The sequence below is a fragment of the Pyrenophora tritici-repentis genome, chromosome 8 (genome assembly GCF_003171515.1).
Source record: "Pyrenophora tritici-repentis strain M4 chromosome 8, whole genome shotgun sequence".
Taxonomy (NCBI): Eukaryota; Fungi; Ascomycota; class Dothideomycetes; order Pleosporales; family Pleosporaceae; genus Pyrenophora; species Pyrenophora tritici-repentis.
In genome coordinates, this window is record NC_089397.1 from 651,863 (window position 1) to 679,086 (window position 27,224).

General features: G+C 50.8%; 13 protein-coding genes across 13 annotated transcripts; 8 read left to right on the forward strand and 5 right to left on the reverse strand.

The window, feature by feature from the left end:
* Window positions 1–102: 102 nt before the first annotated feature.
* PtrM4_136930 (Cmc1 domain containing protein) lies at window positions 103–408 on the reverse strand (the record flags this gene model as incomplete). The annotated part of the gene is made up of 2 exons (XM_001938244.1): window positions 103–311; window positions 372–408. The coding sequence occupies 2 exons, from the start codon at window positions 406–408 to the stop codon at window positions 103–105; spliced, it is 246 nt and encodes an 81-aa protein (XP_001938279.1).
* A 470-nt stretch (window positions 409–878) lies between these two features.
* PtrM4_136940 (GimC, Prefoldin, chaperonin cofactor) lies at window positions 879–1,549 on the forward strand (the record flags this gene model as incomplete). The annotated part of the gene is made up of 4 exons (XM_001938243.2): window positions 879–912; window positions 981–1,071; window positions 1,267–1,459; window positions 1,508–1,549. 4 exons carry the CDS (start codon window positions 879–881, stop codon window positions 1,547–1,549), a joined length of 360 nt encoding a protein of 119 aa, XP_001938278.1.
* A 2,142-nt stretch (window positions 1,550–3,691) lies between these two features.
* Window positions 3,692–4,753, forward strand: PtrM4_136950 (nuclear transcription factor Y subunit B-10; the record flags this gene model as incomplete). Its single annotated transcript, XM_066109319.1, has 4 exons — window positions 3,692–3,845; window positions 4,171–4,281; window positions 4,332–4,459; window positions 4,562–4,753. The coding sequence occupies 4 exons, from the start codon at window positions 3,692–3,694 to the stop codon at window positions 4,751–4,753; spliced, it is 585 nt and encodes a 194-aa protein (XP_065960241.1).
* Window positions 4,754–5,673: 920 nt separating this feature from the next.
* Window positions 5,674–6,438, reverse strand: PtrM4_136960 (uncharacterized protein; the record flags this gene model as incomplete). Its single annotated transcript, XM_066109320.1, has 3 exons — window positions 5,674–5,678; window positions 5,841–6,233; window positions 6,393–6,438. The coding sequence occupies 3 exons, from the start codon at window positions 6,436–6,438 to the stop codon at window positions 5,674–5,676; spliced, it is 444 nt and encodes a 147-aa protein (XP_065960242.1).
* Window positions 6,439–7,564: 1,126 nt separating this feature from the next.
* Window positions 7,565–8,883, forward strand: PtrM4_136970 (Glyco-transf-22 multi-domain protein; the record flags this gene model as incomplete). Its single annotated transcript, XM_001938240.1, has 2 exons — window positions 7,565–7,583; window positions 7,634–8,883. The coding sequence occupies 2 exons, from the start codon at window positions 7,565–7,567 to the stop codon at window positions 8,881–8,883; spliced, it is 1,269 nt and encodes a 422-aa protein (XP_001938275.1).
* Window positions 8,884–9,109: 226 nt separating this feature from the next.
* On the forward strand, window positions 9,110–9,870 carry PtrM4_136980 (SUI1, Translation initiation factor 1 (eIF-1-SUI1); the record flags this gene model as incomplete). The annotated part of the gene is made up of 4 exons (XM_001938239.2): window positions 9,110–9,155; window positions 9,207–9,226; window positions 9,288–9,375; window positions 9,455–9,870. 4 exons carry the CDS (start codon window positions 9,110–9,112, stop codon window positions 9,868–9,870), a joined length of 570 nt encoding a protein of 189 aa, XP_001938274.1.
* A 639-nt stretch (window positions 9,871–10,509) lies between these two features.
* On the forward strand, window positions 10,510–17,187 carry PtrM4_136990 (Superfamily II helicase; the record flags this gene model as incomplete). Its single annotated transcript, XM_066109321.1, has 2 exons — window positions 10,510–17,046; window positions 17,167–17,187. The coding sequence occupies 2 exons, from the start codon at window positions 10,510–10,512 to the stop codon at window positions 17,185–17,187; spliced, it is 6,558 nt and encodes a 2,185-aa protein (XP_065960243.1).
* A 1,166-nt stretch (window positions 17,188–18,353) lies between these two features.
* Window positions 18,354–18,768, reverse strand: PtrM4_137000 (uncharacterized protein; the record flags this gene model as incomplete). The annotated part of the gene is made up of 2 exons (XM_066109322.1): window positions 18,354–18,358; window positions 18,387–18,768. The coding sequence occupies 2 exons, from the start codon at window positions 18,766–18,768 to the stop codon at window positions 18,354–18,356; spliced, it is 387 nt and encodes a 128-aa protein (XP_065960244.1).
* Window positions 18,769–19,117: 349 nt separating this feature from the next.
* On the reverse strand, window positions 19,118–19,357 carry PtrM4_137010 (uncharacterized protein; the record flags this gene model as incomplete). Its single annotated transcript, XM_066109323.1, has 1 exon — window positions 19,118–19,357. The coding sequence occupies one exon, from the start codon at window positions 19,355–19,357 to the stop codon at window positions 19,118–19,120; it is 240 nt and encodes a 79-aa protein (XP_065960245.1).
* A 264-nt stretch (window positions 19,358–19,621) lies between these two features.
* PtrM4_137020 (OTT-1508-deam domain containing protein) lies at window positions 19,622–21,191 on the reverse strand (the record flags this gene model as incomplete). The annotated part of the gene is made up of 2 exons (XM_066109324.1): window positions 19,622–20,811; window positions 20,861–21,191. 2 exons carry the CDS (start codon window positions 21,189–21,191, stop codon window positions 19,622–19,624), a joined length of 1,521 nt encoding a protein of 506 aa, XP_065960246.1.
* Window positions 21,192–22,306: 1,115 nt separating this feature from the next.
* Window positions 22,307–22,873, forward strand: PtrM4_137030 (uncharacterized protein; the record flags this gene model as incomplete). The annotated part of the gene is made up of 1 exon (XM_001938235.2): window positions 22,307–22,873. The coding sequence occupies one exon, from the start codon at window positions 22,307–22,309 to the stop codon at window positions 22,871–22,873; it is 567 nt and encodes a 188-aa protein (XP_001938270.2).
* An 87-nt stretch (window positions 22,874–22,960) lies between these two features.
* Window positions 22,961–23,107, forward strand: PtrM4_137040 (uncharacterized protein; the record flags this gene model as incomplete). The annotated part of the gene is made up of 1 exon (XM_066109325.1): window positions 22,961–23,107. One exon carries the CDS (start codon window positions 22,961–22,963, stop codon window positions 23,105–23,107), a length of 147 nt encoding a protein of 48 aa, XP_065960247.1.
* An 850-nt stretch (window positions 23,108–23,957) lies between these two features.
* PtrM4_137050 (uncharacterized protein) lies at window positions 23,958–26,628 on the forward strand (the record flags this gene model as incomplete). The annotated part of the gene is made up of 2 exons (XM_001938234.2): window positions 23,958–25,200; window positions 26,549–26,628. The coding sequence occupies 2 exons, from the start codon at window positions 23,958–23,960 to the stop codon at window positions 26,626–26,628; spliced, it is 1,323 nt and encodes a 440-aa protein (XP_001938269.2).
* Between the last annotated feature and the right edge of the window lie 596 nt (window positions 26,629–27,224).

Sequence of the window (27,224 nt, forward strand, 5' to 3'; positions counted from 1 at the left end):
AGTACAAGTAGCACTGTGATAAACTCCTTTCCCTCATCTTACACTCCACTACCCTCCACTGCCTGTACAATATCCATATTCACATTTATCCCCCTCCCCTGCTCATTTGTTCTCATCCAACTCCTGCCATACTCTCTTTATCTTCTCGCGCTTGATCTTTGCCTCCTCGCGATTCTGCCGCGTGCGCTCCAGTCGCAGTCCGCGCAGACACATGTTAACCTGGTGTTTGGCATCGGTGCAGTTGCCTGTCAACTTCCAGAGAAAACCGCGTTCATGGCATTGTTCGAGGGCAGCGACGACTTCGGCGCAGTCTGTGGGTGGGGTGTGTTAGTTGGTGGAGGGGTGGAGAAGGAGGGACGGGGGAGGCGCACTCTTTTGGACTTCTTCGGTGTGGAGGTGGGGGTGCATCGTTGACGCAGCGCTTGGGGAAGTACTCGATATAGCGTTATTTTTGTGGCTTTGTGGTCGCGGTGGAGTTGTCGTGAGCAATGTTGAAGTTGGAGATGAATGGTCATCGATCTTCCTGACGAATCGTTGCAACCATGTAAAGTCAGACGTCCGAGCGCGCGGGACAACCATCGACGACTAGCCTGAGAAGACGTCGACTGTGGTATCAAACCTCATCTTGCACTCTGCAATCATACCCTCTCTTTCTCCTTTCTCGTGTTCATCTGCCACTTACAGGGACCCTTAACTGAGCGGCGTGCGCAGAATATTAGTGGTGTTCTCACATTCTTTTTCTTCTGGGGTCTCTTCTTCTTCTCTCTCCTCCGAGTTCCCCGCAACAACGCAGCAGCCGCAGCACACGCCAACGACAAACCAGCCTTTTTCAACTGAAATCACCAGAATCTGATATTCGCCACTCAAAACGCGGAATTATGGCGTCTCAGGCGCAGTTGAGGAAGCAGCAGGGTATGTATACTTCATTTGAATACGAGTCCAATTCCAACGGGAAAGTCAACTAATGCGGTGTGTTGTAGAATTGCAAACTACATATCAAAACTACAAGAACACATTACAGACGATTGCGTCAAAGATTGGGGACATTGAGCAGGAAGCCGAAGAGCACAAGTAAGTCACTAATCTACGCACTTTCTCCCTCTTTTGAGATTTCCTCGTCACACCGCTATCCGTCCCGCTACTCGGCCTTGTTTCCCTCGAAAGAGACTTGTGGCCTTGCCGCAAATACGCACCCCTCCATGACTTGCGCCCTTTTACCCGGAAACACACCGCTCTGTAGATTTTTCTTCTACTGACGTACTCTAGGCTTGTGTTGGAGACGCTGCAGCCATTGTCTGGAGACCGGAAATGCTTCCGCATGATCAACGGTGTCCTGACTGAGCGGACGGTCAAGGAAGTGGTGCCTATCTTGCAGACCAACTCGGATGGGCTAAAGAAGGCGCTAGAAGAGCTAGTCAAGCAGTACAAGCTCAAACAGGATGAGATGGAGAAGTGGAAGGTGCGTCTGCCATTTCGAGACTGGAAGTGCAAAACTAACTTGACACAGAAGAAGAACAATGTCCAGGTTGTCCAACAACCAGGGCAATAGTTGGGTGTCGAGTCATACAACACCCCTTTGACAGGGTAGGCGCACGACATATGTATGGAGCCACATGGGGCAGCGTAGGTAGACGACAGGAGCCAGAATCGTGTCTATTGAGAAAGGGGTCGATGGATACGGCATCTCATCAAGTGTGGTGCTTGCCCCAGATCGGAGTATACTAAGACCCCCATGATTTGGTCTTGCACAGCATGTCACAGCAAGGCGGCACAGCCTTGCCACGGCAATTGTGGCCTGACTGGTAACGGACAGTGTATAATATAACTCCAACAATTATACCTCACACAACCCCAAAGGAACCTTGTATGAGCCAGCTACAGCAGGTCCAGGCACATCATTGCATCATAAATGCCCCACCTACGTATGTGCTTACCAAGTGCAAAAGCTTGAGCGCCGTACCTTTGTACCGGAACTGACAGTTGGCCCGGCACGTGTTCCAAATACCCGGAGTGATATCTGCATGATGAGCTGGCCAGTCGGCCCAACTGTTACTGACGCACTGATCTGCACCATGTTCCCATGGTCATGGACACGTAGCTCATAGGGTACCGGCAATTTCTTCCAGAGCAAAAGGACGGTGAACGGCCTCGAGTGGAGTCGCAGGTGGATGCTGACAACGTCATTGTCTGAGGGATTAGTGAAGCCTGAGCAAGGCTGTCTCAGGCATTCCGTATGCAGTTGAGCCCAACGATAACAGCAATATTGACGTTGGCAAGACGGACGGGGATGACGCTGGGACTGGTCTGGACAACACATGTTCCTGCCAGAAGCGATGCGGGCTGCAGTGACGAGCTGACGTTCAACTGGTCTGCCGTCCTGCCGCGTGGGAGTCGATGGACATGGGCATTGGTGTGTGCGTGTCGGGTGCAGCGAATTTCGACAAGTGCTCCAATAGGATAAAATAGCAGGGCGGAGGCGTGGAAGTCTGTGAGGTCTGTAGGGCTGCCGAATGAGGGCTGCTGACACGACTCGCATACACATGTAGGATCGCCAGCTAGGCCGGGGCATCATCTGCAGGACTGTTCAGACGGCATACCGGTGCTTGTAGCCGAGCAGAGCCGGATCCGGGACTTGTGGTAAGCATGTAAGTAATGGTGCATCGATGGCAGATGTGTGCGTTTTGTTGAGCTGCCGGGCTGTATGAGTGAGGTGATGAGTGAGGTGAATGGAGGGGTGAATAGTGTAGTGACCGTCCCCGGGGAACCCATCCTCCGTTCGGGGCGGGCCGGAGTTTGTGCGGACTACCACGGTAACAGGACACGGATTTCTGACTGGCCGAATTTCCTTGCTTGTCCGCCTCTTCGATTCGCCGGTGCCGGTAAATTTAACCTCTCCACCACCGCTGGGCAACCACTCGGCGCTATCGTCGCACACGTCCAAGCTCCAAGCTCTCGCACCTGCCTTCCCCATCTTTCTCCTCGCACTCCTATTGGCAGGCGCGTCATCACCTCGCTCAGTCGCGACAACCACGGCACAGCGTGCTGCAATCGAATCGACAACACCCACGCCCCTTCTGCGCCCGAATAACGCCCTTGATTCTTGCCGGACCGTCCGCCAGCCCAGCTACCACCTGCATATCCGTCGAATAGTCAGCCAATCCCCAGACAGTCGCCAGCCCCCCCCCCCTCCGCCCCGTCGCACACGGTATCGTGCCGTGAGCAGGTCAGTGACAGTCGGTGATACGCCTTCCTCGCCCGTGTATCGCACCTGCCCTCCCGATCGTGGTCGCGTCTGCTACATCCGCGCATCGCTCCTGCCACTGTGCCTCGTGCGTGCAACCGGCAGTATCGCGACTCGCTGCCCCACCGTTCCCAGAACAGTTCGCGCGCCCGGCCTAGGCAGTCATAGGTAGTCAGAGGCAGTCATCAGGCTCAGTAGTAAGCCCTCCCTTGCGCCGTGCCCGCCGTGCCCGCCGTGCTCGCCGCCGTCGTTGAGCCCACCTTCCTTAGCTGCATCCCAAGCTGCCTCCTGCATGCCACTAACCTATTCCCCCTCCAGGCTTTGAGTTACACCAGTGACCGCAGGTTGCATATTCGGTCGCCAAGCTGTCCCGTCGTTTACTCCCAGTGACGTGGTCGCCAACGAAATAGTCGCCAGCGCATACGCTTCCGAGCGCAACCAACCGATAATATGTCGACCTCTCCCCCAAAGCAGGAGGGTGTGGAACCAGTCCAGTCGCCTGACGAAGAACAGCCCATGGACCGGAACACAGAAGAGAACACAGGTCAAGTAGGTTACGAATTCGAGGTCAAGGAGCAAGATCGATGGCTTCCAATCGCCAATGGTACGTCTATTTCCCTTGCTGTTTCCCGCTGTTTTGATTTGCGCACCGCAACCCTCCTGTCTGCACGTCGACGGATTGCTCCAACGGGCGTCTCTGGATGCCTACACACTCTCCACTCGCGCGTCTCTGCGTCGAATCACGCGATTTCGTATCCAAGCCCAGCCAGTCGGCTTCTTTGTGTGCCTGAAAAACCGCCGACGTGCAGCCTGCGATATGTCGTCCTCTTCTCCACACACGTCTACTTCCCCGCCACAATCCACGCCAAAGAGCACAAACCAAAATGCCGCTACAGCTTCGGATGCTAACATACGTAACTTTGCTCCAGTCGCCCGAATCATGAAGATGGCCTTGCCAGAAAACGCAAAGATAGCAAAGGAAGCAAAGGAATGCATGCAGGAATGCGTCAGCGAGTTCATCTCCTTCATTACCAGCGAGGGTATGTACCAAAATGCTTTCTTGGAAAACAGCCACTGATCTCGTATGCAGCCTCCGAAAAATGCCAGCAAGAGAAGCGCAAGACGGTCAACGGCGAGGACATACTGTTCGCCATGACTTCACTCGGCTTCGAGAACTACTCGGAAGCTCTCAAGATCTACCTCTCTCGGTACCGCGAAGTAAGCTGCCAACTTTTTCTTTCCCCCCTGTATACTTCTTTTGTTGCCTATTGTTTGGCGAAAACGTTTATCTGAACTATTGGTATTGATTGGTGGTACGAGACCCTCCTCGCAAATCAGAACAAGCCACCCACTGGGCAGTATGCAGGCGGGCCCGGCGGGCCCAACTCAGGCGGCCCAGAGAGCCAGGGGCATGTACTGAACACGGACTCGGAAATGGGCGAAGACAACCAAGCTGCCTTTGGGTACCAGACGATCCATACCCACAACGGAAACGGCAATCCCGACTACTAGTCGATTCGAGCTCCGATAGTCAGAATGAAGAAAGAGAAGGATATGCGTATTGGCGAAGGAGTTTAGTACGGCATAGGGACTACCGGATAGGAGGAATCGAAGAGACGGAAACGGACTTCTCTTGGCCAGACTCAGAATGTATGAAAGGGAAGTCTGTGAATCATATGCGGAGAGCCGTATGCAGGGTTATATGGCGGGGTGCCAGAGTGCATATGTACTTTGCAGGGTCTCATTCCAACATCTTGGTCTGGGACGGGTTACGGGTTGGAGCATATGAGGGGGAGACTCAGTATACATGTGCACATCGATACCTTTGGATTCCTTTATTACTGGATTTCTGTATTAGAACTTTTCCCTCACTTGGCTCACACGAGCTCTGCAACATTCATTACCGGAATATATTGTTACAAAAACACAACCTTTGTTGTTTAAATTCATACTCTGTTTGGGACTATGAAAGCTTTCAATGAGTTGACATCGAAGCGGCTCGCTTCCTAGCAAGCAACTCGCTCAACGGCATGTCGTCATCATCTTGTTCATCGTAAAACTCGACATCTTCATCCACGCCAAAATCCTTCAACCGCTCTCCTTCAGAGTTCCGCCACGCCGCCACACTTTCCTGCTCGTCATCACCATGTTTGTTCTTCCTAGGCTCTTCTTCCTCCACTTCATCACTCCCATATGCATACTCGTCCTCGTCCCCTATCCTCTCCCCATCCTCGTCCCCCTCCTCCACCTCATCATCAACCTGCACTTCGTATCCCCTCCGTCTCCTCACCGCATCCTCCGCCTGTCTCTCTTTAAACGCTTTAACCTCGTCTTCGCGACTAAGCTTCGAATCTACAAAGCGAAAAGCGTCCTTATCCACCGGCACCGCACTCCTCCTGTAATTCCTCTCAGGGTCAGGCGGCGGCCACACCTTATCCTTACTCTCAAACCCATTAGTTTCAAAGCGCAACCCCCTCTCCAACGGCACCGTCTTCGCCAACGGATTGAACCAATTCAACGGATTCCGCGACCCCATGCTTTCCACGATATTTGACCAGATGCCAATATCGTAGGGAAACTCTTGCTTGCGTATACGTACTTTGACGCCATCGGGGGGCGGCGAGGTAGCCACCAAACTGCCTAGCGCGGCGTACCAGAGTGCGGTGACGTTCGATTTCCCAGCCTTCGATGGTTGTGGTGTTGACGGCCAGGCACCAGATGTTGCGCAAAAGCAGCACGCCGAGGACGAAGAGGGTGAAGGTGTTGACGATCAGGACGGTGAAGAGGTGGGCGAGTTGGAAGGGGGTGGGGCCGAGGTAGGAGGGAAGATCTAGGTTTTGCCAGAGGTGCAGGAGGCGGGGGAGGAGGAAGTATTGTAAGAGAGAGAGACCCGCGGTGGTGTAGAGGAGGAAGCGAAGGAAGTGGGGGGAAGGTTGTGGTGGATACGCAGTTGTTTGTCCAGGGGCAGTGGTGGTCCATTTTTGGGATACATCTTGGTGGGTGTGTTAGCGGGCGGTGGAATTGAAAACTTAGGAGTGGATGGGGATGTGGTGACGTTGATTTAACCATGGAAAAAGCAAACACCACTCAACTCCCCTGTGATAAGAAAAATATCACGTGACCTTAACGAGCAACCAGGAACAAAACATACCTCTTACACTCCTTACAATGATGTGCTCTAGGCGGCTTCGCAGCATCACATTTCCGGCACCATTTCCTACTCTTTCCCTTTCCTCCCTCCTTTCCCTCCCCCTCTTCCTTCCCATCCCCACCACCAATCCTCTCCGCCCAATCCCCAGGTATCCTCCCCGCATCCACAAACACACTCCTTGTATACGTAATAAAAATCAACACCAACAACACATTCGCAATCCAAATCTCATTTTTATTCAGCGGCCGTGGTTCCAAGTGCATAAGCAAGTATTGCGAGGGGTAGCCCAGGAAGAGGATTAGTAGGTAAACGGAGGGGACGGCGAGGTTTTGGATTTGGAAGTCTGCCATAGTTGAGGGGGCATTGGATGTTCTGTTGTTGTGGTGGGTGGGAGGTGGAAAAGGGATAGATGGGAGATGTTGATGTGGTTTGATGGTGGTTGATGTTGCTTGTTACGTGCACACCTACGTGCGCCGAGGTTTAGAGGCGCGTTTGGGTGTGGAGCGCGGGTTCACGTGATTGGCCCGACATTTGACAGGTTGCTTACATACACGTTGCGCTAACGCGTCTGGCTTCACCCCTTCTTATCCTGCCATCAACTAAAAACAACACCATCAGCTTCAAGACCTTCAAGCAATTGCTTTTTGTTGTCTTGTCATGCCTTCCTCGTCGCTGGCTACGTGGCCTTTCTTCCTGCTTATCCCTGCTTTCATTCTGATCCATCTATTTGTTTCGCCGTATACAAAAGTCGAGGAATCGTTTAATATACAGGCTGTTCATGATATCATCGTGCATGGTATACCGACGGAGAATGCAGCGGAGTTCCTGGCGAAGAACTACGATCATGTTGCCTTTCCGGGGAGTGTGCCGAGGACCTTTGCGGGTGCATTGGTGTTAGGGGGGTTGAGTAGGCCTTGGGTTGGGCTGCTGGGGGGATATGGCGCACGTGCAGCTGTTGGGTGAGTTTTTATTGGGAAAGAATTTGATTATGTCGATGCTGATTGTGAGGGTCATAGTAAGAGGAGTGCTTGGTTTGCTCAATGCGGCTGCCCTGGTGGCTTTTGGCAGGAGCGTGCAAAAGGCTTTTGGGGACGAGTGCGGGGATTTGGTATGCGTTGTTTCAGGCGAGCCAGTTTCATGTCATATATTACGCTTCCAGGACATTGCCGAATATGTTTGCTTTTGTATTCAGTAAGTTGGTGTTTAGTCTATTGAGGAGCTGTTGGCTTATCACGATACAGGCAACCTTGCCCTACGAAGCTTACTGCTTGCTTACACAGTTCCTTGGACTACCTCGAATATCTCTGGCTACTACAGATTAAGTCTGTATCTGCTCACGATTGCTGGGGTTGTCTTCCGCTCAGAGCTGGCCATCTTGATCGGTACCATCACCATTTACTTGTTTTTGACACGGAGAATCTCTATCACGGGCATCATTATCCCTGCTGGACTTGGGGGCGCCGTCATAGGACTTCTCTCCACCGTTTGCCTGGATTCGTTCTTTTGGCAATCGTTTCCACTTTGGCCTGAATGGACGGGCTTCTACTACAACACCATACAAGGACACTCGGCTGACTGGGGTGTCTCGCCATGGCACTACTATTTTGGAAACGCACTACCACGACTACTGTTGAACCCTGCGACTTATCTGATCTGTATCCCAGTTGCGGTCCTAAACACATCCTCTCGTGGACGTAGTCTAGATCTACTTGTTCCGCTACTTAGCTTCGTGGCGATATACAGCTTCCTACCTCACAAAGAATGGCGCTTCATTCTCTACGTCATACCCGGTTTGACGGCAGTGGCAGCGGCTGGAGCAGCATGGATCTGGACAAGACGAACAAAGTCTCTCATCTACGCAGGTCTGAGCTTAATGCTTGTAGGTTCGGTCATGGTATCGTTCGTTGCATCGAGTGCCATCTTAGGCATTTCCAGTCTCAACTATCCAGGAGGCGAAGCACTCCAAGCTTTGCACAGGGACGTGGAGCATCCTGAAAGATCGCACTTTAACGTCTATTTTGATAACCTCGCTTGTCAAACAGGCGTTACACGTTTCCTCGAGAGCCACACAGGACCCCAGACCGTGCTCGATGTACTAGAAGAAGAAGAAGTTACCCTACAGAACAGAACGTGGACATATGACAAGACGGAAGATCCGAGGACCCTTCTGGATCCCATGTTTTGGACTAAGTTTGACTACGTCCTCGCCGAGAAGCCAGAGAAGGTAATTGGGAAGTGGGAGGTCGTGCACGTAGTGTATGGCTTTGGTGGGGTCGTCAGGCTTTTGAAGCCCGGAGAGGAAAGCGGAAAGCTCGCTGAGCCCACGTATCCAAACACCAGTAAATCTACGGAGAAGGATAATTGGAAGACCAAAACTGCAGCGGTATGGCGTTCATTGGAAGGGGCGCTGAGGCATAGCGCTTTTAAGGGTTATTGGGTGGAGATACGGATGGACCCCAAGATCTTGATTTTGGAGAACCAGGCGAAGTAGCTGAAGTAGTCCTAGCTACTCAGACGCAATTTCACTGAAAGTGCTTCGCACACGATGTTGTATGGTGTGAATTGGGAAGCATGACAGAGGAACCCTTGTGATGCACTACTACCCCGCCACGCTCCCTCTGCCCCACTACGCTCTCTTTCGCGTCGAGTTCCCAACACTCAACGCAGCAACCTCGAGCTTGCACATTGGTCGAACAATTGCCATTGAGAATTCCACAATGTCGGAAGAGACAGCATTACCGAAGCCCGTCATCTACTGCGGAGGTAAGTCACGCAGATTAGGAAGTATCCGCAGCGTTAGCTAACAAGATGCAGTATGCAGTCTACCACCTGAAGTAGGTACGACACCGAGACGCGTCTGCGACGAATCTGGCACTGATGACAGGGTTTTTTTAGTACTGCGAGTTCGGTGGTACAACCAAAAAATGCGAGGAATGGCTTGAGGAGGCACATCCAGATCTGCACGCGAAGCTGTATTCAGCAGGTACGTTCAACCCAACATAGTGACGACCTCGATCAGCGTCATTACGTACGCCATAAAGTCTTTGCTAACCCTCTCCCAGAAGCGCTACAGCAGAACATGGCCTCTCTCTCCGTCGACGCCCAAAAACGAGCGGAAAAAGACGCGCAAAAGAAGGCTGCCAAAGCCGCAACCGCCGAAGCACGAGCAGCTGAGACGCGCGCCTCTTCCAAGATCCTGATCAAGCGTATCGAGCGCAACAAGCGGAAATATGTTACAGCTGTACAAGGTCTCGAGGCATTTGGCCTGGACATCAAAAAGGTCGCCAAGGACTTCGGCAAGAAGTTTGCGACAGGATCAAGTGTTACCAAGATCCCAGGCGGCGGCGAGGAAATCACAGTGCAGGGAGACTTGAGTGAGGAAATATTGGAATTCTTGGTGGACAAATACGAAGGTGTGCCAGAAGACAATGTGGAGATGATCGAGGACAAGAAGAAGAAGAAGGCCGAGGGTGTTTGAGGAGGTGCGAAATGAGTACATGGTGTGGAAGATTATGACTAGTAGGCGTTGAGATGGAGTACGGATGATGGCATCTGTAGCAGCATAAATACTGGAGTTCGTTGCTAGAGATGGGCGCATGTGAGCGCGCTATGTACAAGAATAGTGGCTGGTAGCTAGAAGCAAATCAAGCTGCAGAGAGGAGCACAGAGTCAATGATAACTTCGTACTGAGTAAAGCTGGACTCGTTCTGGATTCCTTGTTTTGTGTGAAAGTGCTGTCTCCTGATGACCAATTCATATCCCATCAGCTAGCATAACTTTTTTCTCTTATCTAGACTACGTGTACGTAGATTGGAGCAAGTTGCTGTACCCTTGTAGTGGCGGAGTTTGGGTGATGCGCGGTCACGTGCGACGCTGCAGCCTGTCCGAAGCTCCCTCGTAAGTTTTTGAGATCGCGCCGCCGCTCACTTGCATCCAACTTTAGGGCGCGTCCACAGCCCGACTTTATTCAATCGCATAACCCCTTTCCTTTTCTTGTACTTGGAGGAATACGGCGACTCAGTTTCTCGCAGTATACACTCTTTGATCTGCGTGTACGTAACTCTAGAAGGCGGAACCAAAAGCGCAAGCCGCGCAAACAACGATACCCACCGCCATCATGTCGAAAGACCAGAACAATTTGGCACAGTTCAAATATGCGGCCATGTCCAACTTGGTCCTGCAGGTGGACAGGCGCTTCACAAACCCGCGCCGACCGGACGAGCACACTGGCGATCCTGAGTCGCTCGCAGGCCGCATTAACATCCGAGACATGGGAGGACGGACAGGTCGTGACAGCGCAAATGCGCAAGCAAAGAAGCTCAAGGGACCTGGTGTCGAACGAGGAAACCTGGGTGAAGGTGGCGACGTGCTGGAGCGTGAGCAGCGAAAGAGAAAACGGGACGACGGTACAAGTGGGTTTGGAGCTATCGCTACTGCCGACTTAAACATCGAAGGCCTCACATACAAGCCACGGACGCCTGCGACCCGCCAGACGTTCGAGTTTATCACCACCATTGTGAGCAGAGCTCTCGGCGATGTCGACCCCGCGACCACGCGAAGTGCGGCCGACCAGGTCCTCGAGTATCTCAAGGATGACAACATGAAGGACTTTGACAAGAAGAAGGAAGTGGACGATCTCCTCGGAACCTCCATGGGCGCAAAGGAATTCAACGAGCTTGTGAACCTGGGCAAGAAAATCACAGACTACGATGCGCAGGACGAGGATGAGGGAGGCGATGAAGAGATGGCCGATGGTGAGGGTGCCGACAATGGCGACAACCAAGGTGTAGCTGTCGTGTTCGACGATGAAGAGGAAGACGAAGACGGGCCCCAGACGTTCGAAGTCCGAGACGGTGATAGCTCGGATGAAGATGAGGCAGCGGCGCCGATTGAGCAGATTGGAGAGGATCAGGATATGAAGGGTGGAGGCTTTGTGGATACAGAAGAGACGATAATACAGGGCGACACAGCTGCTGCGGATGCGAAGAGCGCCACAGACCAACTCATTCCTGCACACGAGATCGACGCGTACTGGTTACAACGGCAGATTGGACAAATATACGAGGATGCGCATATCCAGCAAGAGAAGACACGGGACGCGCTCAAGTATCTTGCAGGAGTCTCTGACGACGGCGAAGAGAAGGAGCTGCGCGAGATCGAAAACGACCTCATGGACCTGTTTGATTACGAACACCACGAGCTGGTTGCGAAACTTGTGCTCAACCGCGATAGGGTTGTCTGGGTCACAAGGTGGCGAAGAGCTGCAGAGGACAACGACGAGCGGACGGCAGTCGAGCGGGAGATGAAAGCTGCGGGGCAGCAAAAGATCCTGCAAGAGCTGCGCGCACGAGAGACTGGTATCAAGGCTGAGGATGGCGCTGGCGCTGGGAAGATGAAGTTCAACCTTAAGGACATCAGCCTCCCAGAACCCTCGAACGATGTGGAGATGGCTGATGCGAAGCCTGAGGGCATCGTTGGCGGCCTGCAACCATCGAGTCGACTTGTCAACCTGGACAACATCGTTTTTGACCAGGGAAACCATCTGATGACAAACGCTAGCGTAAAGCTGCCACAAGGCTCTACGCGACGACAGTTCAAGGGCTATGAGGAAATTCACGTACCTGCACCGAAAGCGAAGCGCGACCCCAACGAGCCGGCATTGATGCCTACCTCTGAGCTACCGGACTGGGCACGAGTGGGTTTCGGCAACTCGAAATCGCTCAATCGTATTCAGACTAAGTGTTTCCCGACAGCCTTCAATGATGACGGAAACATGTTGATTTGCGCGCCCACCGGATCCGGAAAGACCAACGTTGCAATGTTGACTATGCTCCGAGAAATCGGCAAGCATCGCAACCCACAGACCGGCGAGATCGCACTAGACGACTTCAAGATCATTTATATCGCTCCGCTGAAGGCTTTGGTGGCTGAACAAGTCGGTAACTTTGGCAAGCGTCTCGAACCCTATGGCATCAAGGTTTCTGAGCTTACTGGTGATCGCCAGCTCACCAAGCAGCAAATTGCAGAGACCCAGATCATCGTCACCACCCCTGAAAAGTACGATGTCATCACTCGTAAAGCCACTGACACGAGCTACATCAACCTGGTTCGTCTCATCTGTATTGACGAAATTCATCTTCTTCACGACGACCGTGGTCCAGTTATCGAGAGCATCGTCAGTCGAACCCTTCGACGCAGCGAGCAGACTGGTGATCAAGTACGCATTGTAGGATTGAGTGCTACTCTTCCCAACTACCGTGATGTGGCGAGCTTTCTCCGTGTGGACCCCGATAAGGGTCTGTTCCACTTTGACGCCACCTTCCGTCCTTGTCCGCTTAAGCAGGAGTTTATTGGTGTCACGGATAAGAAGGCAATCAAGCAGCTCAAAACTATGAATGACGTCTGCTACACCAAAGTACTGGAGCAGGTCGGTGAACACCGCAACCAGATGCTGATTTTCGTACACTCGCGAAAAGAGACTGCGAAGACGGCAAAGTACATTCGTGACAAGGCACTGGAGGAGGAGTCAATAGGCAAGATTCTTCGATCAGATGCTGCCAGCCGAGAGATCTTGAGGGAGGAGTCAGAGTCAGTACAAAACGCCGACCTCAAGGATCTTATGCCATATGGTTTTGGTATACATCACGCTGGTATGTCCCGAGCGGATCGTACTTCCGTTGAGGACTTGTTCGCCGACGGCTCCATTCAGGTCCTTGTTTGCACAGCAACATTGGCTTGGGGTGTCAACTTGCCTGCGCATACCGTCATCATCAAGGGAACGCAGATTTACTCTCCCGAGAAGGGTAGTTGGGTCGAACTAAGTCCACAGGACGTTTTGCAGATGTTGGGTCGTGCCGGTCGACCTCAGTACGATACCTACGGAGAGGGTATCATCATTACCACACAAGCCGAAATCCAATACTACCTGTCGCTGCTTAATCAACAGTTGCCTATCGAATCGCAACTGGTCAGCAAGCTTGCAGATAATCTCAACGCCGAGGTCGTGCTTGGAAACGTACGTAACAGAGATGAAGCGGTGGACTGGCTCGGTTACACATACCTCTTCGTCAGAATGCTTCGATCACCGGCTTTGTACCGTGTGGGCCCGGAGTATGAGAATGATACTGTACTAGAGCAGCGGCGAGTGGACCTTGTTCATGCGGCTGCACACGTCCTGGAGAAGTGCAGTCTCATCAAATACGACAGGAAGACTGGAGCGTTGAACCCGACCGAGCTTGGAAGGATCGCTTCCCATTACTACATCACTCACAACTCCATGGCAACGTACAACATGCACATCCAGCCTGGTATCAGTGCTATTGAGTTGTTCCGGGTGTTTGCACTCAGCGAGGAATTCAAGTACATCCCCGTCCGTCAAGACGAGAAGATCGAGCTTGCGAAGCTACTAGGCAAGGTCCCGATTCCTGTCAAAGAGGGCGTCGAAGAGGCCCAGGCCAAGATCAACGTTCTTCTTCAAGCTTTTATTTCTCGGCTCAAGCTGGAAGGACTAGCGCTCATGGCTGATCTGGTCTACGTCACACAGTCGGCTGGACGTATCCTGCGTGCAATCTTCGAGATTTGCCTCAAGAAGGGCTGGTCTCAGGTTGCCAAGTTGGCTCTTGACATGTGCAAGATGGCTGAGAAGCGTATGTGGCCTACGATGACGCCACTTCGACAGTTCCCCACTTGCCCAAGGGACATTGTGCAGAAGGCAGAGCGTATCGATGTCACATGGCCAAGCTATTTTGGCCTTGACCCGCCAAGCATGGGTGAGCTACTAGGCATGCCCAAGGCTGGCAGACTTGTGTGTGGTTTGGTAGAGAAGTTTCCACGCCTACAGATCGAGGCCACACCGCGACCGGTGACTAGGTCCTTGCTCCGCTTGGAACTCACTATTCGACCCGACTTTACCTGGGACACGGAGTTACATGGAGCCTCGGAAGCTTTCTGGATTCTAGTAGAGGACTGTGACGGCGAGCAGATTTTGTTCCACGACACCTTCATTCTCCGACGGGACTACTCTGATGGTGATGCCAACGAGCACATCATGGAGCTGACGGTTCCCATCGATGACCCGATGCCACCCAACTACTTCATCACTGTTCTCTCAGATCGGTGGATGGCATCTGAGACAAAGCTCGCTGTGTCTTTCCAGAAGCTCATTCTTCCAGCCAAGTTCCCTGCCCACACCCCTGTCTTGGACCTACAGCCACTGCCGGTTTCTGCCCTCAAGAGGAAAGAATACATGGGCTTGTACGAGAACGTCGGCCGCTTCAACAAGGTTCAGACGCAGACATTCAACACGCTGTACACCACAGACGATAACACTCTTGTTGGCGCAGCTGCAGGTATTGGCAAGACGATCTGTGCTGAGTTTGCTATCTTGCGACACTGGGCTACCGACAATGAGGGTCGTATTGTGTACCTAGCACCGTTCCAGGAGCTCGTTGACAATCAGTACAAGAACTGGAACGAGCGGTTATCCGGTCTCAGTGGAGGCAAAGATATTGTCAAGCTCACTGGCGAAACCACAGCCGATCTCCGATTGCTCGAGAAGGGTGACCTCATCTTGGCTACACCTTCACAATGGGATTCCCTCTCTCGCCAGTGGCAACGCAGGAAGAACGTCCAATCGGTAGCTCTGTTGATTGCTGATGAGCTACACATGCTCGGTGGTTCAAACGGCCATGTCTACGAGATTGTTGTTTCTCGTATGCAGGCAATGGCGATACAGATTGAGTCTAAGCTGCGCATTGTAGGCCTGGCTGTCTCTCTGGCAAACGCACGGGACATTGGCGAGTGGATCGGCGCGACCAAGCACACTATCTACAACTTCAGCCCGGCTATCCGAGCAGTACCACTGGAGCTGAAGATTCAGTCCTTCACCATTCCTCATTTCCCATCTTTGATGATGGCTATGGCGAGGCCGACTTACTCTGCTATCACACAAATGTCTCCCGACAAACCGGCTATGATATTCGTCCCTAACAGGAAGCAAGCTCGAAATTCCGCCTCCGATCTCTTCAACGCTTGTGTTGCCGACGAGAACGAGGATCGTTTCCTCAATGTTGAGCTGTCGGAAATTCAACCGATCCTTGAGAAGATCAACGAACACTCACTCGCGGAGTCGCTGTCTCACGGTATTGGTTACTTCCATGAGGCTCTCAACACTTTCGACAAGCGGGCTGTTCAGCATCTGTTCAAGGTCGGTGCTGTACAAGTCATGATTGTGTCACGCGATTCCTGTTGGGAGGTTGACAGCAGCGCTCATCTCGTCGTTGTTCAAGGCACTCAGTTCTATGAGGGACGTGAACACCGATATGTGGATTACCCCATCAGCGACATACTACAAATGTTCGGCAAAGCTGGTAGAGTCGGAGTGGACAAGTCTGCCAAGGGTGTACTCATGCTTCCTGCGGTCAAGCGCGAGTACTACAAGAAGTTCTTGAACGAGGCATTGCCTATCGAGAGTCATCTCCCCGATTACCTTCATGATGCCTTTGTCGCCGAAATCAGCGCAAAGACGATCGAATCCACACAAGAGGCTGTTGATTGGTCAACATACACGTACTTCTACCGTCGTCTGCTAGCCAATCCTAGCTACTACAACCTCCACAGCACTTCGCACGAAGGTCTCAGCGCGCATCTGTCAGACATGGTTGAGCAAACGCTGAAGGAGCTGACGGATGCCCAGCTGATCGAGCACGATGAGGATGAAGACTCCATCACGCCTCTCAACCCATGCATGATCGCCGCGTACTACAACATCTCCTTCATTACCATGCAGACTCTGATGATGTCTCTCAATGGCAGGACCAGCTTGAAGGGTGTGCTGGAGATTATCACCGCCGCCACAGAGTTCGAAGATATTCAGATACGAAGACACGAGGACCACATCTTACAACGCATCTACGACCGCGTTCCTTTTAAGATGGCCGAGCCCAACTTCGAGACGCCGCATTTCAAGGCTTTCGTCTTGCTTCAAGCTCACTTCTCGCGCATGCAGCTCCCGATTGATCTGGCCAAAGACCAAGAAACCGTGCTGCGAAAGGTGCTCAACATCCTCAGCGCCAGTGTTGATGTCCTCTCGTCCGAAGCTCACCTCAACGCCATGTCTGCCATGGAGCTCTCACAGATGGTGGTCCAAGCAATGTGGCAGAAGGACTCACCACTCAAGCAAATCCCCCACTTCGACGCCGACACGATCAAGGCAGCCCAGAAATTCGACATCAACGACGTCGACGACTTCATCAACGCCATGGATCCCGACGAGAACCCAGACTACAAGAAGCTCATTGCGGCCCTGAATGTCGACCAGCGCCAACTCGCCGACATTGCAAACTTCACAAACAACTTCTACCCCAACGTCGAGCTCGAGCTAGAACTCGTCGATCCAGAAAACATTGCCTCGAATTCGCCCGCCCAACTCAAAGTTCGCGTCACACGCAACATTGAGGAGGACGAGGAACTCAAGACAGAAGTTCACGCGCCGTTCTATCCTGTCGACAAGACGGAGAGTTGGTGGCTGGTCGTCGGTGACCAGAAGGAGCGCACGCTGTTGGCCATCAAGAAAGTGCCTATCCTGCGCAAGTTGCAGACCGTGCTCGAGTTTACGCTGGAGAAGCCTGGCAAGCATGAGTTGAACTGCTATCTTGTTAGTGATAGTTACCTTGGTGTGGATCAGGCGCCACCTTTTACTGTGGATGCGGCCGAGGGTATGGATGAGGATAGCGAGGAAGAGGAAGATGAAGAAGATGAGGATGAGGATGTCAAGGACGTGAAGCCTGCGATCTGATAGATGAGCTTGGTATGCACTCATATAAGGGAAAAATTTGGGGGGTAGGCGTTGGATTTGGGTTTTCTGTAAATTAGTCGTTGTTTTTTCGTATCATTTGCCCTGGTTAATACGAAGGTGACGTTCAAACTGCCGGCTTTGCTTTGTGATCTTCTTTGCCTTGCCCACGGGTTTGCTGCAGATCGTTGTGACTTGCACACATCATCCTCACTACTACAACCAAACACATCCCCTCTAATATAACTCCCAAGCCTTCTATCACCCCACTATCCACCCGCAACTTCCACCCTACCCCCTTCTTCCTATGGACTTTGAATTCTTCTACATCCTCTTTAGCCTCGCTACCTACATCACCTTTCTACTCGAACAACGCGTGCGCCCTCCCTCGCTATTATCGGCCCTTGTAGGCATCTTCTGTTTACTTATTTTGCTCGATATCTACGTCGAGAGATTGGTGGATAGATCGTAGCAGAATATGGTGGAGCGGCTGTTGGAGGGTTTACATGGATCAGCTGTTGTCGTTGGGGAAGGAGAAGGAAGAAGGGAATGGAAGTAGGCTGGAAGTAGGCTGAGAGGTGGGTGGTGGGGAGGCGCACTATGATTGATTTGGATAACCTTATGCGATGTAACGAAATGCCTGGTCTTTCAGAGTGCTAAATTGTGACTGCATTGATTCTCTATGTTTGGAAGGAGCGCCATTAGCTCGTGATGTCGCTTGATTGTGGAGACAGATGGCTATGAGGAGTTGGAAATGTATATGAGGAATTGCTGTTGATTCGAGTCTATGGCTACAAGGCACCTCTACAAACCACTTGAACAGGCGTAATCGCCTTTTTCAACTGCGTCAAAACAGCTATCTTGAGTTTCTCCACCTCCTCGCTGGAAAGCCCATCTAGTCTCGTACTTTCCTTCCACCAAATACCCAACGTCACAGTCTGAGGAAGAACCTTTGCATCTTCCAGCGCAACCATGATTTCAGATCTGAACCTCCCTCCCCTCTCCATCTCACGCATTCTTTCATTCCCCCCTCTGCCAACACACCTTCCCCTCGCCCTCCCCTCTAACAACCTCCCTGACATCCACACCTACCCTAACCTCCCTCACCCCCGCAAACCTTCCTAGCCCCAAAAATACGCCTTGCAACTCCTCAACCACCCACCACCTCCTCATCCTCTCCCCCGCGAAAACCGCCACCATACCCGCCGGATTTCTCACCACGTCCTCAACACTGAACTCTGGGACCACGATCTTCTTCACAAGCGACCTGTTGCTAGACCCGATTCTTCGGTAGAACTCGCGCACAATGAGGCGGGGGTACTGTTGGGTGGGGGGAAGCAAGTGGAAAGTGAAGTGCGTGAAGGTATAGATGAGGATCTCGGTGGAGAGGGTGCGGTAGGTGGTGAGAAGGGAAGCGATGTGGGAGAGGCTGTGGAGGGTGTAGGTTGTGGTAGATGGGCGTTGGACGAGAGTTATGAGAAGGCGGTGCGTCCTTAGGGTGGGTGCGAGGAGGTTGTGGTAGATTTGTTGGCGGAGTTCAAGGGGGAGATTCAAGAAGGGTGGAGTTGGGATTGGGGTTGACATTTTTGGTAGTTGGGTTGGTGTGGTGGGTTGATAGGATGATGTAGTCGAAGATGAGTTTGTAGGTAGCAATAAGTTGACGTTAGGGCGATGGATTGACATTATAGTAACTAACTAGTCTACTGATGTAGCCGTAGAAATCGTCGATGGAAATTTTTTGTTGTGTGGATTTTGGGACCAGAATCTCGGTCGATGCAATCGATTAGTTTTCTTGGGGATGCAGGTGCATCCAGTCTGTGCTGTGCGACACAGTGCGGGTTTCTTACCCCACATTCCGCGACTGTACCCTCACCCTGATCTATTGGAAGACTCAGCAAGCGCCATATTCTGTCTTGTTGGTACTCACGTGGCATTAATCATGTAAACTGTCTTTCCGTTCGCCTTGGTGCGAGTCAACATGGAGTGCGCGTACTCTGACAATGTCGTCCCCTTTCCTCATGAGTAGGCCTTCATCTGTAAACAAAATGCCGTCCACGGCTGTGAGTTCGGTCCACCTAGAGTCAAGGTTGATGGAATGATCCTTGGGTGTCGTCATTTCGTTACTCTCATCACTTCCAAGCCAAGTGACCTCGATGGTGATTGCTACCAACATCTTTTCATGATTGGATGGTGGGTTTATATCAGCTAGTCTTTGCGCTTCCTCGTGGGATATTTCCACATGGATTTTGGGTGTATGAAAGCGTAAATAGGGCTCGGTTTCGTCGAAGACGCATGTGAAAGGCTTGCCCTGTTGCAGGTATAGTATGGGAGGTGGGAAGATAGAAGCAGCCACCTGTACAGTTTCATCTGCAGATTGGAGTGGCTCTGGTTGTGATGGAGCGCCCTCTGGAATAGGAATGAGGATACCGAAGTTCTCTTATCGTCGCCCACTTTGTGTGAGCGGTAGCATAGACTCTGGTGTGCTGACTGTAGGCATGCCTGTGGGCGTACCCAAACAAGCCAGACTTCTCGATTCTGATGGCCCCCGAATAGTGGCATCGGAAGCAGCATATGACGAATGTACGAGGGAAAATATTCCGCTCTCATGTGGCTCCGGTATTGTTCGTTTTGCTCGCAGAGCTGAAGTGACGATGGTTTCCTCAAGGGCTCTGTTAAACACATCGGTAACGCGTACGAAATTCTTTCGGTGCTTCTTGCTTAGAGCAAGACTGTATAGGTCTGGTAACATCCAAGGGCTGTATACCTTTCCATGGGTTTTCGATATGTAGAATTTACCGTGTGTCTTGACAAATAGATTGCAGAGGAAGCATGCGTCCTTGCTAGATTTGAGCACTCGGGGCGGATACGCTGTAATTGGATAATGCTCGTAGTAACAGAGTATCTGAATTTCAGCGTGGACTCTGAAGTGCCCCCCAGATTGAGCCTGTTTTATGTATGTTGTTACGTTCCTCTTACCATTAATCTTTGCATCTCCTAACTTCTGTTGCCAAGCGTTCGTCACTCTTAAACTCTGAGTCACCGCTTGTAAACGTTGTTGCTGGAGGTCCGATCTATGACGATCCAGGGCAATAGACAGATCGTACGGCTTGAAGTGAATTGGAAGTATCTGTATAGATCCAAAGACTCTGAATCTTCCAGCAAAGCTTAACAGTCGGCGTACTGTAGGTAGGTAGTGTCCTATATGGCCGAGTCGCAATTTGAGGCTGTCTCTCGCACATGGATCCATATCGAAGTTTGGCACGCTGGCAATAAGCTTGGGAAGCAGATCGCCATGGCGTTTCCACATCTTGCTTACGATCTTGGCAATCGCGACCAGGCTCCGGACACTGGAAGCTCCAGCGCTTTCATCATGATTTGATGTTACACTCAGCTGAGAAAGATAGCCGAATTCCTCTGCAAGGTTGAATAGATGACGACGTGACTGCTTCAGTTCGGGGTTGACTCTTTGTGCATAGTCTAAGACTCTTTTCAAGCGCCGGGCTGTGGTACTCTCCATTGCCTGCTGTGGATTGGAGGATGGGACATAGTTCAAACGCCGCATGAACCGATCTTTACCCCGCATTATTACTTGACAGAGTAATGCATCTGATCTGTCCGCTGGGTTGTCTTTGCAAATAAGCTGCTGGGCAAAGTCTTTGGGGATGTAGTTACTGACCGTTGTTTTGCTGTTGCAGAACATCAGCCATATCTCGTAGGCCATCTTCCAAGCGTACTGTAGATCCTGTGTTGGTTGCGACCGTTATAATTAGACCTTTATGACTCGGCAGCTCTTCCATACATAGGGCCATGACTTCCCCAGGATGATCACTATAACTAGCAAGATAGTTGACACAATTAACGATCTCTAGTTCTTCTTGGAAACTGACAGTTCTATCTCCCAGAACGTTAACTGCGATTGGGTCGTTGCGTGTTGGAAGCATAGGCTTGTCACATATCTGGCCGAGCAGAGCGGCATTTTCGGCGATTCGCAAGCCAATGTTTTCCATAATATGTACAACAGATATTCCTATCGAGCATTTCAAGCGCATATGAAGATTGGAGTATTGCAAAGATCGAGTGTGAGGTGTCAACTAGGCTGTGATCAGATATATAAAGCTACCGCCCAGCTGAGTCTGCCATTGGCCATTGGTGTCACACGACAGGCGACACCTGGCTGTGCATATGCATGAATGTGGCACTCATATTGAAATCTTTTGTGCTCAAGTCTACAGTACGCTCTGAGTCTCCATTTCCACAGAGCACAGCCGGACGAGGACGACAAAAGTGGATCATAGGCAGCAGTTTGGAGCTGCAGGCAAGATCTGGCAGTTGTGTTACGCTCGCGCAATACGGCATTTAACTAGCAGATATAAGCATAGAGATGAGGCTTATCAGTATGCGCTAAGGAACTAAATCGCACTATGGGAGAGAGTAACGTAGCAGCCAGGTAACATAGAATACTTAACATGCTAGTGTACAAAGGCTACCGTAGTCGCTAGACACGGCTATTCGGTGCTAACCCACACTATTAAGTATTTTTGTCGCCCAGGTGCGCGATGGAATAGAGCGAGATTTGGGAAAAAGCGATCTTACGAAGAGTGAGCAGTCAAGAGCGTTGGGCAGACAAGAGGAGGTTGGGCCAATACGCTAATCCTAGTATCGTGATTCTGCTGATTGGCCCGCACGTACTCCTCCCACTGACGCAGCTCCACTACTATGTATCCTTTCATCGTGTCACGAACGAGCGCCACCGCGTAGCCAGTATAATCGCTTCGCATGTGTCTGCAGGTTGCACCTATCTGGTGTATCCGTATGAAGACCGCTTTTCATTCTCTCTCCATCATAATGGCAGCGTACGCCCTGAAATTTCTCGGGCACCTGGAGTCTTGAACGAATATAAGCGCAATCCTACCGGACTTCATTCCACCCCGGATGTTCGGATGCGTCAGCTCAATTTACAGGGATGCGCTAGTCCGGGATAGATCCCCCCTTAATGTCTGCCGTCGTCGTCATCGTCGCCAAACTTGGATTCTAGTACTTTCTTTTGGCGATCAAGAGGTAGATATCTTATCTCAACTGACTAGAATTTTTTTGTAGCTGCAACCCAGAAACTTGCGAAAATATGGCTGTGATATCTGGATTGAAACGCGCAGCTTCCGAGGAGCCCGAACACCATGGGGCAGTACAACAGCCCATGGACATGAAGAGGCTCAAAGTCCCCAACGCTACTGAGCCGACCACGACAACCAGGAAGGATTCCACGACTGAATTGGAGAACAAAAGGACAGAAGTTGCCCAAGGAGAGCAGAATGAGATTGCAGCACAGCTCGAGGTCGCTGACGTTCCGACTACGACCAAGATAAACTCTGAATCTGCAGACGTCCAACCAGAAGAAACTTCGAAAGCTCCAGACACTGAAATTGGGGTTCCAGCGGGTGAACATGCCGTGGTTCACAAAGTACAATCCCCAAATGGTGGCAACAACGCTCCATCAGAAGTTCATGTGGAAGGAACATCCGGAATCGATGGAATCGGCGCAGAAACGGCTCAGCCAATCACCGACCCAATCGTAATCAGCGATGATAACAGTGGAGAATATACCGAAGATGAAGATGAAGAGGATGAACTATCTGAGGAAGAGTATGACCACGAGCCTTACGGTTCTGGGCCGGTCTGTGATGCCGATTAAAGCGGTGCCTGGATCCCCACGGCTCACAATAACGACTTGGAGCTCGAAGCGGCGCTACAGGCTCATGAAGATGAAGTTATGGATGCAATGACTATGGACGATGTCTATGACCAAATGGGCCTGGCTAGCGATTCCAATGATAGTGAGAGCGAGGTCGATAGGAAACTGGCTGCAAGGGAAGAACTAGAGAACGACGATTGGAATGATGATGGCGATTATGGCAGCGATTTCTAGCATGTATGCGATGATGAATGTATCGATTGGCAAGGCGCATACATCATCGTCACCACATCCTTTACCCTGCGGTTACATTTTTAGGTTAGACTGGCGATGTTATTGTTAATAGCTGCGCGGCCTTAAGCCCCCGCCTCAGCGCACTTTTGTAATCCATCATGTGTATCCATTTAATTCGTGGCAGTATTACATCATGTCATTCAACGATGACACGTGCTCCGTCATCGGGAGTTGTGCGGTGTAGTCCCGTGAATTCAGTGGAACAGTTGTTGTGTGCGACACGCATGTGTATGACTGTGTGGATAAGCACCCAATAGGCGTGCCTGAAGACTACATCGGCCTTTGTACACTTGTATGTGAAGTGTTTTATGTCACCCGGGTGCCAACAAGACCGTCGTCGAACTCGACTATGACGAGGAAACTGATGACACGTACCTTCGCCTTCACGATCTACACGACAAAGGTGAGCGCGAGAGCTCGTTATTGGCTTGAACAGAATCGTAACCATGGTTGTTCAAATAGCGGTGGAGCCTGAACCAAACGTATGATACCTTCTCGTCACTGCTCGTCACCCAAGCCCCCACCATAAACGGAAAATCGCGCATGTGACAGAACCAGCTCGTCACCTAAACCCCCGCAATAAACGGATAATCGCGCATATAAGAGAAAAGTTTACCAGTAACAAGCATAGCATCTGCGCTCGGTATCGAGTACAAGTACTTGCATTCCCTAGCCTTAAGGTTCTTCCTTTTTTCTTGCACCTAACTTTGAAAGTTCAAACCTAAACCAGGCCAAAATGTTATCATCCAAAAACACAAACCTACCTAAGCATTCCAAATCTAGATCTTCCATGCCGCCTCCGGTTATACCAGACCGCACTTCAAGCAAGAGGCTTCTCGAGACAAATGACCAGCTAGACACTCAACTGTCCAAAGTCCGGGAAGACTTCAAGAAAATCAAATCAAATTTGAAGCCCAAGACCAGTTTCGACTCCGAATATTGGGCACAAACTGTGCAAATAGCCGCGTTAGGAAAAACCTCATCACAACTAGAGCTTCACAAAGCAGCAAACAACTACGTTGCGGTGGGACAAAAAAGTGAGGAGGACTTCATGAAACCCCCAATTGCTGACCCCCTCAATGTACAAGTCAAGTTCTGGGAAAGTGAACGCAAGGTCTACCGTACAAGGGAGATAGAAATGAAGGTTAGCAGTAAGAACCCTGAGCGCAGATCTCGGCATGTGTCTATGCAGCTGTTCACAAGCTCCCCATTAGGGCTCGGTATCAGAGAGACCATGGCAAGGCGTCGCGATGCAAAGAATCAAAGTGACTTTAAGAGTGAGGTTCTTCGGCAATATGATGTGGTACATCCTGATACTCCAAATAAATACTGGAATATGATTTCACGACAATACGAGCCTAGGACAGCCTTCACGGCCTCACACATTGTAGCCTGTCGACACGGCCAAGAGATGATGACGGCAATCTTCGTACTGGACGCAAAAGGCGAGCTTTTCTCGGCGTCAAACGGACTCATGTTGCCGACTTTAGTCGAAGAACAGTTTGATAATGGTATGATGGCCATTGTACCAGCCATCAAAAATCCGTCTTCAAAAGCAGAAGTCGCATTATGGCTGAACCAGGAACCGCGAAAGTACAAGATAAATTTTTTTGACAACGCACGGCGTGCCTTAGATGAGGATGTGTATGACGATATGTCTTCTGGTAAGGCCGTGCCCGTCAAGTTCAGAGACCTACACAACCAAGAGCTCCATTTCCGTGGAAATTTCCGGCCCCGGGCTCGATACCTGTACTTCCATTATTGCTGCCAAGTTTTGCGAAACGCTTGGAGTAAAGGCGCGAATGCAAAGAGTCTTTCTACGATGCAGGGTGAGCACCGTGTCTTCGCCTGGGGAACTGTGGGAAAGTACATGGCTGAAGATCAAATGCGGGCGTTTTTAGAAGAGCTGGGACATGAATACAAGCCTTTGATGGCAAATGCAGATCCGGCACTTGAAATAGGCGCTGAGCGGCATGTATTTGTCGATGCTGCGGCTCGTCAGGTTAGCCTCGGTGCCAAGAAGGAACTGAAGGGTGGGTTCGATGAGGATGAGGATGAGGAGGATGAAGAAGAATAAGAATAAGAAGAAGAAGAAGAAGAAGAAGAAGAAGAAGAAGAAGAAGAAGAAGAAGAAGAAGAAGAAGACAACGAGTAGCTCTGAGGAGGATGGGGAGGAGGATAGGAGTGATGGAGAAGACAAGGAGTAGTCCTTGGAAAAGCCTTTGTCTACCGGTGCCATGACATGAGCAAGTTATGACTGTTTCCACATGTATACTAGGTATACAAGTATTCAACATATCCCACTTGAACGCCTCTCCTTTTCCCATCACTCTCACTTCTGATGTAAGCTCTCCCAGGTGGAGGTGTCGACAGACCACCCACCACCCGAGTAAATGTCATCGTTCAAGTCACTCTCCGGATCGAAACCTGCGTCCAAGCTATTAATGATACTTTGCTCTTCGCTCTCTATATCCTCCTTCCAGGGCGGCGGACAACACGACGACTACACAAACTTGATCAGCCAGAGACACTTCGCGTTCAAACTCTCCACTCACAGTATAATCAATCACAACTTTCCTCATACTCTTCTCATAGAAGCACCCTATGTTGCCCAACTTGCCATTGTTGAACGGAACCCAAGCCGACACCCCCCACTCGTATTGGCAATTACGTTTTTCTACAAACGGAATATTCGTCATAGGTTCTTCGGCCGGTATCCATTTGCCCTGCGTGAAGTGTTAGAGCTTTGAATCTTAGGTTACAGGGGAGGAGGCGTTACGGGTTCAATCTCGGTGCAGTCGATCCAGAACCTTCGGGGGATGCATGGTGGTTGAAATGGGATGAAGTAATCAAATCCTATTTCGTTCTTTGAATCCGTGGCAGAGACTTTTAGGGCGATCAAAGGGAGGAGAAGCGATAGAAGGTGCATGATTGTGTTTGTGTGTTGTGTGCGTGGAATGAGAGAAGAAGGGAGAGTATGTAGAGACAAGTAGGAAATGGAATATTTATTACATTGTAACATAGGTCCCTTATTGAGGCAAGTTTGGATGAGCTTGGTAGAGCATCTCGTCGAGACTACGTAAAAAATTGTGGTTTCCAAGTCAGTACGCCAAGGATAGTACCTAGGTACCGTGGTACTATTTCAGGGCTTAAGTGCTCTTGGCACAGCCATTGGGTGCCTGGACTTCAATCATTTTCGTCACAGGGAAAAATGACGTTTGGTCCGGCTATAGCACCCATGACTACCGACATATGGTATCTCCATATCTACCTAGCTTTCTTGTTGAGATTCCAAGGTGGAGAAGAGGGTGTACTAGGCGATCATAGAAATGGACCCTGCAAGTCAACATGCACGGCACCTGCATCTAATATCCAAAAAAGACGCAGGATCCTGGAGTGATGATGACATGCGAGTTTTTGATGATGCAAGAATTGGCGCAATCGAAGTTTTTGGAAAGTGAGACGAGTTTTCAATCAAATGACGGTCTAAGGTGCTAAGACTATGATGCCTATGTCGGCAGGTAAGACTGCCGGATCATGTACGGATATCAATGCAAATACGGGGCTACCTTCGATCATCATCAGGATGTTGTTTGTCTGCATATCCAGCGATCGACCCAGCGATTCATACTGTGTGTATGACATGAATTTTTGACTCGAGTTGCCGAAACCCCAACCCCAGCCGCTATGCCTGTACCCGTTCCTGGTAGTAGCCCAAGAAAGTGCTTACTAGCACTAAAGCATACCCCATATCATGACTTTTGTGCATTATCTCGCCCCTAAAGCCTAGGATTACTATCGTTCCTAATACTGTAGCACTTTCCCTACATACGCACGTATTAACTACAAGAACTGGATAGCAAGCCTAAAGTAGATGTACTCACCTTCCAGGTGCGAGTATAATCTTTGCCTATGTATCCTTGGTAAGGCTCCGGATGGAAAGCGTCTGAGTCGACTTTGAATGTGAAATTTGGTCTGTACATGACTTTGCATTAGGCGTCAGATGCATTCGGAAGGTCGTCAAAGGTTTTCTGGCTGATTGCGTAATTGCCCTGCG